At 35.2% G+C, this 16,983-nt stretch overlaps 1 protein-coding gene across 1 annotated transcript in view; it reads left to right on the top strand.

Moving 5' to 3' along the window:
* The first annotated feature begins 220 nt into the window (after nt 1–220).
* Nucleotides 221–16,983, top strand: part of SMURF2 (SMAD specific E3 ubiquitin protein ligase 2) — a 50,182-nt gene continuing 33,419 nt past the window's right edge. Inside the window, exons 1-6 of the mRNA XM_015458932.3 lie at nt 221–1,458; nt 6,568–6,676; nt 10,446–10,579; nt 11,481–11,546; nt 13,476–13,560; nt 16,250–16,333. Coding sequence (XP_015314418.1) covers nt 1,395–1,458; nt 6,568–6,676; nt 10,446–10,579; nt 11,481–11,546; nt 13,476–13,560; nt 16,250–16,333 — 542 coding nt within the window. The 5' untranslated portion in view covers nt 221–1,394. The remainder of the gene's footprint in view (nt 1,459–6,567; nt 6,677–10,445; nt 10,580–11,480; nt 11,547–13,475; nt 13,561–16,249; nt 16,334–16,983) is intronic.

Here is a 16,983-nt window from a genome sequence, read left to right as displayed (position 1 = left end):
CTGAGTATTCTGTTCAGTTTATGTGATGATAACAAAAGTTGAGGGAGTTTTTGTTTTTTTTTTAATTCTTTATCATATCACATTCCAAGTTCTCTATGACAACAGCACCCCTGTTCTTGGTTTTCTTGTTTTAAAAAAGTTTTTTTTTTTTTGACCATGCCACAAGGCATGGTGGATCTTGGGTCCCCAACCAGGGCTTGAATGCACAGCCCCTGCAGTGGAGGCGCAGAGTCTTCATTGCTGGGCCCCAGGGAAGTCCCGTGGGAGGTGTTCTCCTCAGTCAGCTTTCTGATTTGGTATTCTGAAATATGGCCTTGGTTTTCATGATTGAGTTTTTATGTTCTTAAACTGTTTCTAACACAGGGCATAAGAGACTCTGACTAGTAAATCAGTTTCTTGTGCTTACTTAATAATTTTATTCATTTGTCAGTGACATCTGTCTTCAAGATTATTTTTATTTGAACTTTTCACAGTGATTCGTTTATTTAGACTTGTTCCCAAGGTTTGTTAAGTGAATTTTTACACACTAAACTTCCAATAAGCGCAACTAATTGAACAGACCATTTAAACTATCAGTAGAAGTGGGTAGAAATTAGTCACACATTACATTCATAGATATTTTATAAATTAAAGTATAAATATATGGACATTGGTGGTTTCCCTTCACTTATAACAAGTTTGAATTACAGAAGTTCAGTGACTGCATAAGCAGAGGTTTTTAAATTGACATGTAATTCATGTACTGTAAAATTCATCCCTCTAAAGCATGTGCAGTCCAGTGATTTTAGAATTGATCTATTCACAAGGCTGTGCAGCCATCACCATGTAAGTAATCATTTAATGCAGGGTAATCCAGAGAATGTGGATTTGGGATATCTGTCTTGATACATTAACTTTTAGTTTTTGGAAGACACAGTCAATCTTTCTTGTCATTTAGCCAGTGTTTCTGTGGAGTTTAGATGGAGAGAAATAACGATGTTATTTTTTTTTTAATGTCATCTATATCATTTAAGCTTTATTTTACTTATGATCCTCTTCAATATAGAATTATTTTACCCTTAAAGTATATGTATATTAATCCCAGTGTATGTATTTCCTCCTTAGAACTGTGTTTTTCCCTTGCTATCAAGCTACTCTGAGACTAGATCTTGATGGAAGATAGGAATCGGTTCTTTGTTAGAATACCAGATTTATAAACTTTGTTGCCCTCACCTGTTACTGGTGATCATTGCTGAAGTTGCAGCCACTGGTTCAGCTGTCTTTTGCTAAGCTTTAATCAAAGATTGTGATCATATTTCATACCTTGCTATAATTAGTGTTTAATTATTATTCACTAGTATTTCACAGTGTTTCAAAATGTTTGACGGTGCAATCTCACCATTTTAATTCTTCCCATGTATTTTTTTTTTTTTTTTGCAGTACTCTGTGCAAAAAACTTGGTGAAAAAGGATTTTTTCCGTAAGTAAATTAACTTTAAATCTTGTATATTGTATGTAGATTTTTTTGCAAAGCATTTTCAGAATTGTCTGGTTTAGGGATTTCTCTGTTCAGAAATATACTTATTGTTTTATGAATTCTTTGATGGAGCCTTTTGGCGTCACATTTCTTACAGAGGATTTTGTGCTCCTTAGCCCCTTTCCCTTTATCCACTGAGGCCCCCAGCGTGTTTGTGTGAAATGTGTGTGTGTAACGTATACTGAAGGTGTGCATACTACTAGGTTTCTAGAAGAGATTTGAGAGTATTTTTTAAACACTTTCCCCCTAACATTTTGTAGAAATTTTACCCATGCATTCAGGAGTTATTGGAAGGCAGTGAAGTCATTCAGTCTGCTTGGAATTTCCAGAGTGTAGGAAAGAAAGCTCTGCCTCATTTGACCATAGAAGCTCCTAATGTCTCAGGCTCCAAAAAAGACATTTAGTTACTGTGTTTGCAGTTTCTTTGTCAATCAGTTGTGATATTTTTTTGTGGCTTTATTTAGGATTAAGTTCTGTGAGGGAGGATTGGGAAGTACCCCTCACACATATTTAAAATCTTTACCCTATAATATTAGACTTCACATTGGCTTTAAATTTTTGAGTAAAAATCATATAATTTGTTTGTTAAAAAAAAAAGTCTAAGCCAGCAAAATTTGATAGACAAAATATTTGAAATTAGAAATAGAGAAGTTCATTAGATTTTTAAAGTTCAGATCCTACCAGCCAGCAAAAACTGGCTATATGCTAATTAATATATGACTTAGTTAATTTTCAAGGTTTGATTAAAAGAAGTAATAAGCTCTTGATCTATTTTAAATCATATTTAATTCATTCCACTTAAAATTTTAATTACTTCAGTCTTCCTAGAAGAGCACCTTAAAGTTTATAAAATAACATTAACTGTGTAAATTATGGTATGCTTATATGGTAGAGCAGTTAAACAGGATAATTTGGGACATGGTTAAGTAGTTTCCATTTATGTACCATATTCTTTTTACCCTACAGCATGTTGCAGGAGGGGGGCCAGTGACTCTCTCCTTGCTGCCCCAGTTAGTGTTACCTTCACAGTGGCTACTGAACTATCCCCCTCTTCCCTGTTGCCGATGATCTAAACTGATGTGTACCCCTTTGACCTTCCTCTAGGTTGATCCGAAGTCGGATTTATCCTAGTGGGACTTCAGAGTGCCCAGTAGGATTGGCTAGGCAGGTGACACGGAGAAGAGGGAGTGAAGTAAGGCATCGTCTACCCACCCCCACTTCCAGGACAACTGTTCTGGTTTTAAAGACAATGTCTTCAGTTTTGTCTCCTTACCTTCCTTCCCAAATTCTTTTCCTTCCTCTGGAGTCCCAAGACACACCTTCTCCAATAAAGCATCAGATATCTTTGTCTCAGTCTTCCTAGGAAATCTAGAGAAATCTTATTCTAAGTCTTTGTAAGCCCCTGAGAGTCTATTATTATCAATTACATGATCTTTATCTGTTCATAAGTTGTATGTGAAAAAAAAGAAGGAAATCTTTCCCCTTTTTATTGGTGTAAGCAGTAAAAATTGATAAAAATTCTTGAGTTGTGAGGATGCTTCAGGGATAAGAAAACTAGAGGAAACTGTGATTATCTTTGAAACCCAGGTTGGAAGAAACACTTGATGGTCTGGTGGGAAAACAGGAAACCCGTTCGTGAGGCCTTCAGGAGAGACTCAGCTGGGGACGGAGCACCCCAGGTTCAAGCTGGGAGGGTCCTCCCTCTATGACAGATACATTTATTTTTGATGTGTTGATATGTTGAGGGTTGCCCATATCAATTTCAAAGAAAGAGTTGAATGATAGTTCCTAAATCTCTCAATTAAATTTGAGTGAGAGTGTGTTTATATTGATCAGAATGCTGTTATCATTGATACTGCAATATAGTTCTCTCTGCTTGTAGATCAATTTAAGTCATGTGGAATGAAAAGTGTAAATTTGAATATGAAGCATGACTATAGGCCGACATTATATATATTTAACTATAGGAAGAAATGCACTGCCGTGTGTTGTCTTTTGTAGAGTAATTTGTATAATTTGAGATAATAACTACCTTTACTTTGAGATAATCTACCTTTTCTGAGAAAAGTTTTGCTAACTCATCTTTGGGAACTATTTTCAAGCTTACTGGCTTTTAAAAATATTACACCCCCGCTTCCCCCCAAATTTTGGCAGAAAAAAATTTCAAACACATAGGAACATGTAAAGAATTTTACAATGAATATCCATCATCCACATTCTGTCATTAACTTCATCACGTATCTATCCATTTATCCATTGTGTTTCTTTAATAGTATCTGTTGTTATTGTCTTTTTTTCCTCTTTTTTTATTGGAGGATAATTGCTTTAATATTGTTTTGTCCTTTACATGTATACAATGGAATATTAAAGTCACTCAGTCGTGTCTGACTCTTTGTGACCCCATGGATACACCTGTTCTCTGTCCATGGAATTCTCCAGGCAAGAATACTGGAGTGGGTTAGCCATTCCCTTCTCCAGGGGGATGGAATATTACTCAGCTACAAAAAAGAATATATTCATTTTGTTTTTAAAAGAATGTTTTTATTAGTGTCAAGTTCTTTTTGTCTTTTATGCAACATTTAAATAAAATCTTTGTGTGTAAGATACTTTGTTAAGGTGCTGTGTAGGGCCAAATTGAAGTCATTGAGCTTGAGCATGTTTGGTTGAATGTTTTTTCCTCCCCCACCCCAATCAAAAACAAAGCTTTATTTTATCTGCTAAGTAACTCACTTTTAAGTGGAAATTTTTGTCTCATTATTTGAAGCTCATTAAGTGCATTATTGTAGTGAGGAAGTTCCTGAGTTTTAGCTATTTTATATGACTGAAATGATGGGGAGAATTGAGAAATTTTTTTAAAATATAGAAAATAGCCACTTTATATTTACCACTAGAGGTCTCACTAACTTGTGAAAACTTTATCTTCCGACTGCATTAGGGGAACTTGACTCTCATGTTAAATTCTTGTAGGATAATATAATCAGGTAAGTTGAAACCCAGGTGTTTCTTTGTTAGGGAGAAGAGCTTGTATTTTGTATTATATAACAGAAAGGAACATAGGAAGATGAGATTCAGACTTTCATACTTAAATAAGGATCTAGAAGCCACACCTACTGACTTCTGTGTGAAAAAGTTGTTTTTCTCAGTCTTGATTCTTTAACTAGTTAAGGGCCATCTAAAGGGAAAGCTAGAAATGTGATTTTTAAAATTTTGTTTTTACTTAGAGACATACACTTATATGTTTATTTGTTTAGATAGTAGAATCAAAAGAACCAGATAAAATGGATTATAAAAATTAATATTATTGCAAGTAGAGGGGAAAGTATTCTTCCATTAGACGCATTTACAAAAGCTTAGGTTTTATTGAAATACTAATATGAATAGTGCTAAACTGCAAGAAATATATAAATAGATTGATACTCTCACTTGCCAAGGTTTTTCTTGAATACTTAATACTGCTAAATATTAGTCTTCTCTTATTTGAAGTTGCTAGATCACAGAATCATAGAATTGAGGAACTGGCTAGATGATTTCTGTCTGGCCTTGAATATTGGCAGATTAATATCTTGACTTAAAAAATTAGCATAGTTATCAAGGTACAAAGTTTCTGCAATTATCAACACTTACCAGTATTTCATTTTAGTATTTTCAGCTGTCTCTGGGAAATCTGCGCTATCCCAGTATGTCTAACTCCTGAATTGTTGTTTTGGTCTCTAACATTTTGTTTAGTTCTACCTTCTTCCCCTGAATTTTAAAATTCTACTCATCCTACTGTGTGAAAGTTAGAACAGCTTCTCTGTGCCTTGAACCTTTCCTTCTCTGGATACCACTAGTAGACAGATGCGACAGTATTTTTATAGCAGTGCTCAAAAATCTAAAACAGCTCCCCGTTTTCTATTTAAGTCATTTCAAGCCTTTATTTTCTGACTTTTAAGCCTTTCTTACTAATCAGTCTAATCTCTCCAACGGTATTTACTTTTTACACTTCAGCACAAAGGCTTTTATTAGATTGCTCAAAGCCCTTCAAGTATTGTTATACCCCGCTTGTTGCTCCTTTTGTTTGTTCTTTAAACCCCAGAGGAATCCCATGCCCTCAAAATGGGCTGTAGGGTGGGGAGCCTTTCTCTACTGTTCAGACTCAGGTTGTTCTGCTTTTCCGAGCTCTTGTACTCACTGTTGAACCAGGGAGCAAATGAGAGGTATGATACAGTGTAAAGAGCATAAAGTTACGAACCAGACTGTGTACCTGGGTGTAAGAGTCTACACTTCAGACCCTGGCTCTCCACCTCCTACTGTGTGACCTTAGGCTAGTTAATTAACCCCTTTGTGCCTCAGTTTCCTCATCAGTAAAATAGAGATAGTAGTAGTATTCACTCCATAGAATGATTTTGAAGATTAAGAGGTTTAATATACATAAAGCATTTAGAATAGTGCCTGACATGGTATTATAAGTGTTTTCTTTATAATCAGTACGGTCAAAAACTTGCTTATTCTTGGGGTTTTTTGTTTTGTTTATAATGTATAGTGTTTTAATATTCTCAGTTAGATAGGAAGCTCTTTTAAGGCAGGGTGTTGAATTTTTTGTTTCAGTTTCTCATAACTCATGGTAGTTATTCAGTAAAAAACTTTATGGCTAATTTGATTTCTTGGTAGCCTGTGTTCCCGTGTCAAAACTTCAGTAAGCTCTTTCTGTAACTGAGCTACTAAGGGAGACCTTGGGAAAGCTCTGAGAGAGCCAGGTATGCTTTAAGCATTCACCCCTCAGGGGTTAAAGGGCTGGTAAAGATGAATGAAGACTACATTGTAAGATAATCTCTAGACTGGTAGTTTAAGTGAGATTGTTCGAGACAGGAGCAAGAAAAAAAAAAGTGTAGGTTTGATACTTAATGTAGAATTAGTTTTAATCTTAGTTTTAAAATGGACCACTTTTCATTTGTAGCTTAATGTTATAAAGAATGGAATAAGTCTTTTGTAGCAAATGTTAGTCTTTATATAATTAATCTTCTTGTCAAAATATTCTTTAAACCCTCCCTTTTTTCCCCCCACCCCCCACAGGGCTTCCTGATCCATTTGCTAAGGTGGTGGTTGATGGATCTGGGCAATGCCATTCTACAGATACTGTGAAGAATACACTCGATCCAAAATGGAATCAGCATTATGACCTGTAGGTTTAAATGGTTTATTTGAAATAAAAACATAGACTCAATATTATTTGATATAGTCTTTGAAAAGAATCACTGAATATGATCTGAGTTTGATCATGGTGTAATTTGATTGTCACAGAGGGATGCGAAACCTTGTGTGAAGATGCGGGGTCCTTAATAAGCCTATGAAGAACGAGACGTGTGCACAGTAAAGTGCAGCCCCCCCTTCAGTCACATAGAGCATTAATTCACTTTAGGTCAGTTTGTTCAGCTGCCAAGTCATGTCCGAATCTTTGCAACCCCATGGACTGCACCATGCCAGGCTTCCCTGTCCCTTTGCATCTCCTGAAATTTGCCCAAGTTCATGTCCATTACATTGGCAATGCCATCCAATCATCTCATCTTCTGTCATCCTCTTCTCCTTCTGCCTTCAATCTTTCCCAGCATCAGGGTCTTTTCCAGTGAGTTGGCTGTTTGCATCAGGTTCCCAAAGTATTGGAGCTTCAGCTTCAGCATCAGTTCTTCTGAGTATTTAGGGTTGATTTCCTTTAAGATTGACTGGTTTGATCTGGTTAGGTCAGTTATAAATATAAAATCAGAAATCATCATTGGAGTACACACACAGGCATTCTCTTTGTTTCTTATATGGATGATTTCTTCTAAAATCTATTTTAATCATAGTAGCATATGTACCATTTTTAAAAAGGCAGATGATACTGTAGGGCTTTTAATGGGAAAATTCTTATTCCTGATTCTAATTCTCAAGGTAACTGTTTTCAATAACTTTGGCCATTGTAGAATTTTCTACATTTAGGTATCGTGCTTATTTATAGCATTTAATGTAAATATATGTTTATTTAGTATTAGGTATTATTTAAAATTTTTTTACCATATAAGATCATTTAGCTCTTACAGCTGATCTCTCTCATCCCATTCCTACAGCATCCATATGCCCCTTTCCTTCTCCCAGCCCTCCTATATATAGTTATTTGAACCTTCTTGTTTAAATCATATTGTTCTTTGTTTATGCTATTATCATGTAAAATATTCATGACTGAGTCATGTGGTGTGCAATGATTGTATTTTCTTTCTGGACACCTTTTTATTTTTATGAAATTAATAGCTGTCTAACTTTACCATTTGTTTAGTTTTCCATCTGTCTCATTGAGCACTTCACAGACTCTCTCTCCTACAGTGTATTTGAAATACAGTGCTCAGTATTTACTGTGATTTTAATCTGGATACTTAGACTCTTCAGTCACAGGAAACTTTTCTGTTTATTTAATGATCTATAGATAATTCCCTCTCCTCCATTGTATTTCTTTTTCCTCTTCTGGAACTCCTGTTATTTGGATGGTACCTCTCCTGAATTGATTATCATTTAGTTGTCCTGTCTTTTTTCTCCCATATTAAAAAAAAGTGATAATAAAAATGTTTACTTCTAGTAAAAAAATTAAAGTCCACATCAAAATATTTGGGCCGTTTTTTCAAGCATTCCTATTTAATATAATTTCTGCTCTCCAGTTTTTAATTTCCAATATCATTTTGCTTTCTCATTGTTTCTTTTTCATAACTTACTCTTACTTCCTGGAAGCAGTATCTTCTTTAATGAGAGAAGTTTTATAATTGTAGTTTTTTTCTTTTGTGTAACCTCTCTCTGCTCAGGTTTCCTTTTTTTCTTTTCTGTTAGTTTGATTTGGGTTCCTGTCTTTTTATATTCAAGGAGAGGCACTTAAATATTGATTGGAAACTATCTGCCCATGGATAGTGCTGGCCTGCTTGGTAGGGTAGTCAGGAGTAACTGACATTTTCTGCACAGAATTCTTCCTTCTCCTTCCTGGGGGCTATATTCTTGATCTGAAAGGGTTCTTGAATCTGAAAGACTTGAGGATGCTAGGAGGTCTCTCCATTCACTAGATTAATCCCTTCTCTGAATACCCTGTTTTTATTACAGAATTTCACCTCCTCCCTCAGCTGTGCCTACTGTCTCTGAGTGCTGCTATGGTTGAGGATGAACTGGGTTGGGGAAGGGATTCAGGAAGTCTTCCATCCCTTTTATTTATTTACTTTTTTAAATTGACTTGTTGATTTAACTTTCCATTCCTTTTAAACACTTTTCGCTACTCCTTCTGTTTCAACCTCGTCATCACCATTGGAGTATATTAGGCTTACCATTTGGGAATATTTCAGGGATTGGTGACAATAATCTTGTTTCAGGGAGTCTCAGAGGGAGACAGTCATTCAAGGATACAGGCTGACAGAAACTTTCCTGTTTTTTGTATATGTTCCCAGGGTCTCTCTGGGCTTTGATATCCAGCCTTCCAACAGGATGCTTAAGCCAGTGGATGGGTAGGCTTTAAGGCCTCAAGGAACCGGTATTTTAGCATACCTGTGTATCAGGCTTGCCAGCTGGGACACTGACTTTAGTGTGATTTTTTTTTTTTTTTTAAATATTTGGTCTGGGGTGATTTATCTTGTTAATACTTGATTCTGATTCTAGAATTTTTAAATGTCATGGAGGTATATAGTTACCGAATAAGCTCTGTTTAGGTTTATTTGAAAATTGATACACGTGTACTGAATGATATTTTAGTCTAGATTTTTTCATTTGCAAGCCGTAGAAATGAAATTCACATTGGCTTCATTTTTGAAAAGTGTTGCCTTACATAATGAAACATATACACATTGATATGTACAAAATAGATACTCAACAGGGACCTATTGTAATAACCTACATGGGAAAAGAATGAGTATATGTATAACTGATTCACTGTGATGTGCATCTGAAACCAACACAACAGTGTAAATATACTCCAGTATAAAGTAAAAAATGTAAAAGTATTAGCTTACGTAATTAAAAGGAGGGTAGGCATGCTTTAACACAGCTGGATCCAAGGCCTCAAGTGTGCCTTTCATGTTACTCATTTAAAAGATTTAGTCCTTACTTAAGTGGTATAGGTTTTTTTTTTTTTTAATTTTTCTGATATTACTGCTTTACTGAATTACACTTTAAGGTCAAGGTTGCTGGACCAAAAATTTGACCTCTTAGAGTCATTGAAATTTAGGGTTCTACTGATATAATTATTTTACTGTATTTTCGCATGGGATGACACCATGTTAACAATTGGCTGTGGTAGAGCTTCTCCACACTTCCAGGTGTATGCACAGACAAGTGTAGTAACGCTTTTCCCTGCTCTGCTTGTCTGCAGGCAGTGAAGTGAAATCTGCAAGAGTCCTGCTCGCTCAAGGCCTGCATACAGGAAAGAAGCAGGGGAAAAGCGTTACAATCAGCTTTTGTTCTACAGCATTTTAAAACATAACAGGTATGTCAGATTTTTGGTCTGTCAGCCTTGACAATGCCCCTTGAAAATGAACTGAGTATTCGCTAATAGGTCATGTCATTGAAATATATTTAAAATGTGACTGTGATAAAAGGTCTTCTAAGATTTTTGTTTTTGGGAAGAAATAATCATAAACTTCCATAGAGTTCTGTGACACTAGCTCCTAAAATAGTTTCTTTTATTAACAAAAATTGTTACTCAATCTGAAAGTGGCAAATGTGTTAAAGAATATATTAAAAATTCTTTTTAGACTTTACTTTTGAGCTTTTTTTTAAAAAAATTCAGTCCTGTGGATAGATTGAATTCAAACATATTTCGGGCTATCTAACCATATTCTAAACATTTGTGACTTTGGACTACAACAAAAAGGAAAGAAAACTTAGAAAACTTTTATATTAACTACTCATAGTTACCAAGTTACTCATGCAGTCATTTTGGTTTTTTTTAGGTATATTGGAAAGTCTGATTCAGTTACGATCAGTGTATGGAATCACAAGAAGATCCATAAAAAACAAGGTGCTGGATTTCTTGGTTGTGTTCGTCTTCTTTCCAATGCCATCAACCGCCTCAAAGACACTGGTTGTAAGTAGATGACGAGTGCTCTTAAAAATTTAAATATACAAATTTAAATATATATACGTATATCTATATTTTGATGGGGGAGGCAGAGGTCCGAAACCTGACTTCCCCTGTATATCTGAAACATTGATAAAAATTCCTGGTCTAAATTTATTTTGTTGACTTTTTCAAAAGAAATGAAACATGTTAAGAATTCAGTTATGAGTGCCGTAATCAAAGTAAAACCAACATGCAGTGGTTGACATTGTTCCTTACTGTAACTGGTCAGGCCAGTGTCATGTCTGTTATTATAGATGAGACACGAGAGAAGAAGTGAGTTGCTTCTAAACGATTAGTACCAGAACTGACTCAAACCCTTTTGTTAGTTTATAGTTGCCCTCTTATTAATATTTATGTTGTGTGTGGGGGCAGGGGTTATTTGAAATGGTTAGATAAAAATATGACAACAACTAGCATTTTTGGACTCTTATGTGCCAGGTACTGTGCTGAGAGTTTTACATAACTATCTGATTTAATCCTTAATATATGGTATAATTATAGTACTATAATTATACCTGAAAAAAATCAAGCTTTAGGGATAAATTACTTAAGAACCAAACTATTAAGCGGCAAGCTAAGATTTAGACTAAAGTGTTTCGAAATTTTTGGAGAAAAATAACTGCTTGTTGGCATCATGTATTACGTTTTTTGAAATCTAAGTTTGTCAAAACTTCCATTGAGACATTATATTAATATTATGTGTGCAGTTAAAATTTTGAACATTTGTTTCATCATTAAACCTTAAAAGTTCTTGAAATGATTGGTCCAATTTCCAATGGATTGTAGAAATTTACTGTTACTCTATAGATGTTAGAATCTCTGATACCAACTTACTTTTTTTCCTTTTGTTGTTGATTTGAAATAGATCAGAGGTTGGATCTATGCAAACTTGGGCCAAATGACAATGATACAGTTAGAGGACAGATAGTAGGTAAGTGTGGCACTGAAAATTATATGAATTTGGGTTTCATTTAAGCTGACCTAAACTCTAAGTCTGACACGACTAAGCAACTTAACTTAGCACAGCAAACTCTGAATACATTTTAAATCAAAGTACTATAACTGTAGCTTTTGTAGGTTCATTGTACTGGCATGAATTAAATAAGTCATGTAAAATTATTTGAATACTGGATCCAGAGTCCAGGCCAACTTAATTTTTTTAAAAAAGAACAAAATATAAATAATGTAAAAAATATGCTCCTAATGTGAAGAACTATTGATCCTTTAGGAAGGAATTTTTTAAAAATATACAAATACAGTAAAACTTTGAGATAAATCAAGATCTTCTCAAACTAGTTTTTGAGTAAGAAAAGCCAGTTTAATACTTTATGGTTTTAAAATAATTTTTACTAACTGAAAAAAATAGGATGAGAAATAGCAGTATAGCACTGATAGGAGAAAGGGAAAATTGTTCTGTTACTCATAGGCACTTATTGGACTAGTGAGGTTATCTTGAATTGACCCTGTTATATAAAATTTCCTGAGACTTATCTTAAGAATTGATAGATTGAGATTGATCAAGATACCTAGAATAGTATAGGACACTGAGATGGGCTCCTTTGAAACTTCTTTAAAAAGAAATATGCAATTGAAATCTTACCATTTGATTATAGAGCAGAGTTTAGAATAAAATGATTGCATTGTATGTGGGACTTCCCTGGCGGTCCAGTGGTTAAGATTCCGTGGTTCCAACGCAGGGGCATGGGTTCAGTCCCTGGTTGGGAAACTTAAGATCCCACATGCTGTATGGCACGGCCAAAATATATTAAAAAAAAAAAAATTGCATTATATTGCGTTATATGAACCTGTTAGAGAGGTTTTAGTTACAGAAAGTACTTGAAAGACTTAAATTTAGAAGGCAATGAATTAGGTTCATGGTTAGGGAGTTGCCAGAGCCCACTCCAGTACTCTTGCCTGGAAAATCCCATGGACGGAGGAGCCTGGTAGGCTGCAGCCCATGGGATCTCGAAGAGTCGGACACACTGAGCAACTTGACTTTCACTTTTCCCTTTCATGCATTGAAGAAGGAAATGGCAACCCACTCCAGTGTTCTTGCCTGGAGAATCCCAGGGACGGCGGAGCCTGGTGGGCTGCTGTCTCTGGGGTTGCACAGAGTTGGACACGACTGAAGCGACTTAGCAGCAGTAGCAGCAGAGTAGCATCATAACAAAAGCCCTATTGTGGGTATCAGGGAAGTATCTAAACTACAGTATTATTCATAATTCCTGTCATTCTTAGATTGAAAAGGAAGTTAAAAACTCAAAAATGTGAAATACATGAATATACCTTTCATTGTATTATATTTCAAGTGCACTCGTGGACTTTACTCTTGCCTGGAGTCTCCCATGGACGGAGGAGCCTGGTGGGCTGCAGTCCATGGGGTCTCTAAGAGTCGGAGACGACTGAGTGATTTCACTTTCATGCATTGGAGAAGGAAGTGGCAACCCACTCCAGTGTTCTTGCCTGGAGAATTCCAGGGACAGGGGATCCTGGTAGGCTGCCATCTACGGAGTCTCACAGAGTCGGACACCACTGAAGTGACTTAGCAGCAGCAGCAGCATGGACTTGTGTTGCCCCATTATGATAGGAAGAAAAGGAGTTCATGGACTCTCCTCCATGAACATGATAAAAGCAGACGCTTTACCGTTTGAGCCACCAGGGAAGTCATGATAAAAGGTAGAAAACGTTAAAGGGGAAAATCTCATGGACGAAGAAATTGCAGAATTTAGTAGAAACTAGAGTTCATTCTTAACTATTAAAATAAGCTAATAAGCCAGCTATCTTTTAAAAAGCAGTATTGTAAATTGCAGTAATTCTTTCTAGTTCTGTGACTCTTGGTGATGTTTCTGTTGTTTAATAGTGAGCCTTCAGTCCAGAGACCGAATAGGCACAGGAGGACAAGTGGTGGACTGCAGTCGTTTGTTTGATAATGACTTACCAGATGGGTAAGCTAAATTCATTGGTGATAGCCTTAAAATAATGAGCAGTAAGTTGGTGTTTACACGTTAGAAATTTGCTGATCAGTTCTAGAGTCCTGGTTTTCCTTGCACTTAGAAAATTAGTGAGGAATCTTATTACAACAGATTCATAAAGTAAGATATGAATTAATTATGAACAAATTAGATATGTTACATTTGTTTTACTTAAGAGTTTTGACTGGGAAAAAAATCAAATTGCTTGACAGATATAAATCTCTTGTAAATATTATGTATTCAAAACAAAAGCTTTTTTGTTTGATTAAATTATTTAAAACATGGCATATACATACTGAATGAGACATTGCTCTATTTAAAGGGATGGTATACAGAATTTGTGTAATAGTAATTACAATAACATAGTAACATTTATTGAGCCTACAAGTGTTAGCACTTTATATCATTTATCATTACATGATATGCATAATATTTAATTCTCATAGCACGTGATTCTGGAGTTAGACCATTAGGGTTTCAATCCTTACCCTTCTGTTTACCAGCTTTATAAGTTTAATCCATTTATTTGGCTGTTGTGAACTTTGGTTTATATTGCAGATAATGATGGTAGTGCACTTGCCTTAAATACTTGTGAGGATGAAATGGAATCATTCATGTAGCGCGCTTAGCACAATGTCTCACATACAGCAAGTGCTTAATAAATAATTAGCTGTTACTACTACCATTACTACTGTACCACCCTCATGCATTTTACAGGCTTAAGGAACTGAGACTCAGAGAAGATATGTATTTTGCCAAAGGCCACATAAAAATGGCACAACTGGAACTCAGATTTAAGTCTTGATTCGAAGTTTATGCTTTTATCATTGTTCTCTATTTTTGTTTGATACTAGTTCTGAAATCTTACCATTTTATTTTTAATTTTCAAAGTATTTTTAATTAACTTCAGTGAGGTATAGTTTACATGTATAACAAGTTATATCCATTTAAAATGTATAATTGATTTAAATTTTGATTTAAGTTATTTTCACATGAAATTTCAAATCCAGGCTATGATGTTTACTCATTTTGTGTGAACTGTTAAAAATTGCTATAATTTAAGTCTGTTTATAGGTCATTTTAGACTCTTGATGTACCTGTTAATTTTTATGGATGTGAGGTAAATTATGGTACTTTTGAGGGAGAAGTTTAGGATGAAATAACTAATCAATATTGAGAGGTTACAAAAGTGTAAGGCTAATTATTCTAAATTTGCTCCACATCATTGTACTGTAATTGTAATCACGGAGGGGAGAAACTTGCAAGTGCCTTTTTATTTTCTATTTTTTTGCCAGCGGCTTGTGGCATATTAACATTACTGTAGTCACTTACCTAATTTTTTTGTTATATTAATAAGATTGAAGAAGTAAAATTTTTGCTTTTTAAAAATTTAGTTTGATAAATAGCAAATGTTGGTGAAGTTATGGAGAGAAAGGAACCCTTGTATGGCATAGATGGGAGGGTAAATTGGTACAGCCATTATAGAAAATGGTATGGAGGTTCCTCAGAGAGTTAAAAACGGAATTACCATATGATCCAGCTATTCCATTTCTGGGTATCTATCCTAAGAAAATGAAAATACTAATTCAAACAGGTATATGCATCCCTTTGTTTGTTGCAGCATTATTTATTATAGATGAGATACGGAAGCAGCCTGTGTGTGTCCATTAACAGAGACATGGATAAAGAAGATGCAGTGTATACACACACACACACAAAATAGAATATTGCTCAGCCATAAGAAAGGAATGAGATCTTGTCACTTCTAACAACACAGGTGGATCTAGAGAGTATTATGCTAAGTGAAATAAGTCAGAGAAAGACAAATACCATCTGATTTCACTTGTATGGGGAAACTGAAAAACAGAGCAAACAAACAAATGAAACAGACTCAGATACAAAGAACAAACTCTGTATTGCTTTGCCAGGGCAGGGAGAGGGAGGGGAATGGATGAAATAGGTGAAGAGGATTGGGAGGTACAAACTTCCAGTCATAAGTAAGTCATGGGGATGTGATGTACAGCATAAGGAATATGGTCCATGTTGTAGTAACTTTGGTCACAGAAGGTTACTAGACTTATCCTGGTGATCATTGTGTAGTGTATGGAGATGTTAAATCACTATGTTGAATGCCTGAAACTAATATAATGTTGTACGTCAGCTATACTTAAAATTTTTTTTTAATTCATAAATAACTTTTGATAGAAAATATGTAAGAGAAAATAAAAATATGAAGATTAAAAAATTAGTTTGGGTAGCCTAAATGTTTTGGAAAGATTTTTATATACATTGCTAGTTACATTTAATTTTTTAAAATTATGTGTAATTTTTATTTTTAGTATGGACTTTTTTCCCCTCCCACTAAATTCTGGAGAATTAGTATAATTATTAATAATTGAGCATTGTTTACATCATTGAAAAATTCTCAGTTTGGCTGATGGAAGATAGTCACTCCTCAGAATAAATATTTTAAAAGCTTCAGAATTCCAGAAGACATATTGTACAGTTGTAAAATAAGTTGAAACAATTTTTATATTCTGTGCATTGTTTTTTTCAATTTGTCATTGCTGATTCATAACAACAAATGTCTTGTGGCTTGCACCAAAACCACTCCATGTCTGGCTTCCTATTACTGCTTTATCTCTCAATATTTTTATTTAAGCTGGGAAGAAAGGCGAACTGCCTCTGGAAGAATCCAGTACCTAAACCACATAACAAGAACTACGCAGTGGGAACGCCCAACACGGTGAGAACATAAGAATCTTTTTCCAGAGTCTGTGCTATTCACCCTCCTGAAGTCACCCTCTGCTTGTATGTCAGCTTTATCAGATTTCTTTCCTTTGTGTAAAATGCTCTAGATCAGTAGATCTTATAGCAGATGCCTTTATTATTTTTAATAAAGATTGCTTAGCAGGTTATCCTGTTTTTGTAGCTCCATGGCCTGTGATGGTATTTAGTAAATATTTATTAAATGAGCTAAATGAATACATTAAATAAGTCTTACTCCTGCGACTCTTAAATTTTTTGAGTCCATTATTGAAGGGCTGTAACAAAATATGTGTACAGGGATCACCATTTATTCAGTCTTGTCAAGGGGTGATTATAGTGTGTCCAGTAAGGTCTGTGACCAAGAGAAGAACCAGATGGTCTGAGACCATCTGGAGAGGCACTTGACTTAGAGTCGGGGGTAAGGGAATGGGAGAACTTGGAAAGGAAAACTCTGAAGGAGGAGAATCTCTGAACTAAAAATCCTGAAGCATGTGAAGATTTAGCCAAGTAAGGGGGAACATGATGAAAAGTGTTCAGGACAGTGGTAACAGCTATCATTGAATTTACTAAATTGTTGTATGCTTGGCTCTGTGCTATAACAATGAATAATGCCGAAAGGCCTTCCTG

Source organism: Bos taurus, chromosome 19 (assembly GCF_002263795.3).
Source record: "Bos taurus isolate L1 Dominette 01449 registration number 42190680 breed Hereford chromosome 19, ARS-UCD2.0, whole genome shotgun sequence".
In the NCBI taxonomy this organism is placed as follows: Eukaryota; Metazoa; Chordata; class Mammalia; order Artiodactyla; family Bovidae; genus Bos; species Bos taurus.
This window is presented reverse-complemented; position numbering and strand designations above follow the sequence as displayed.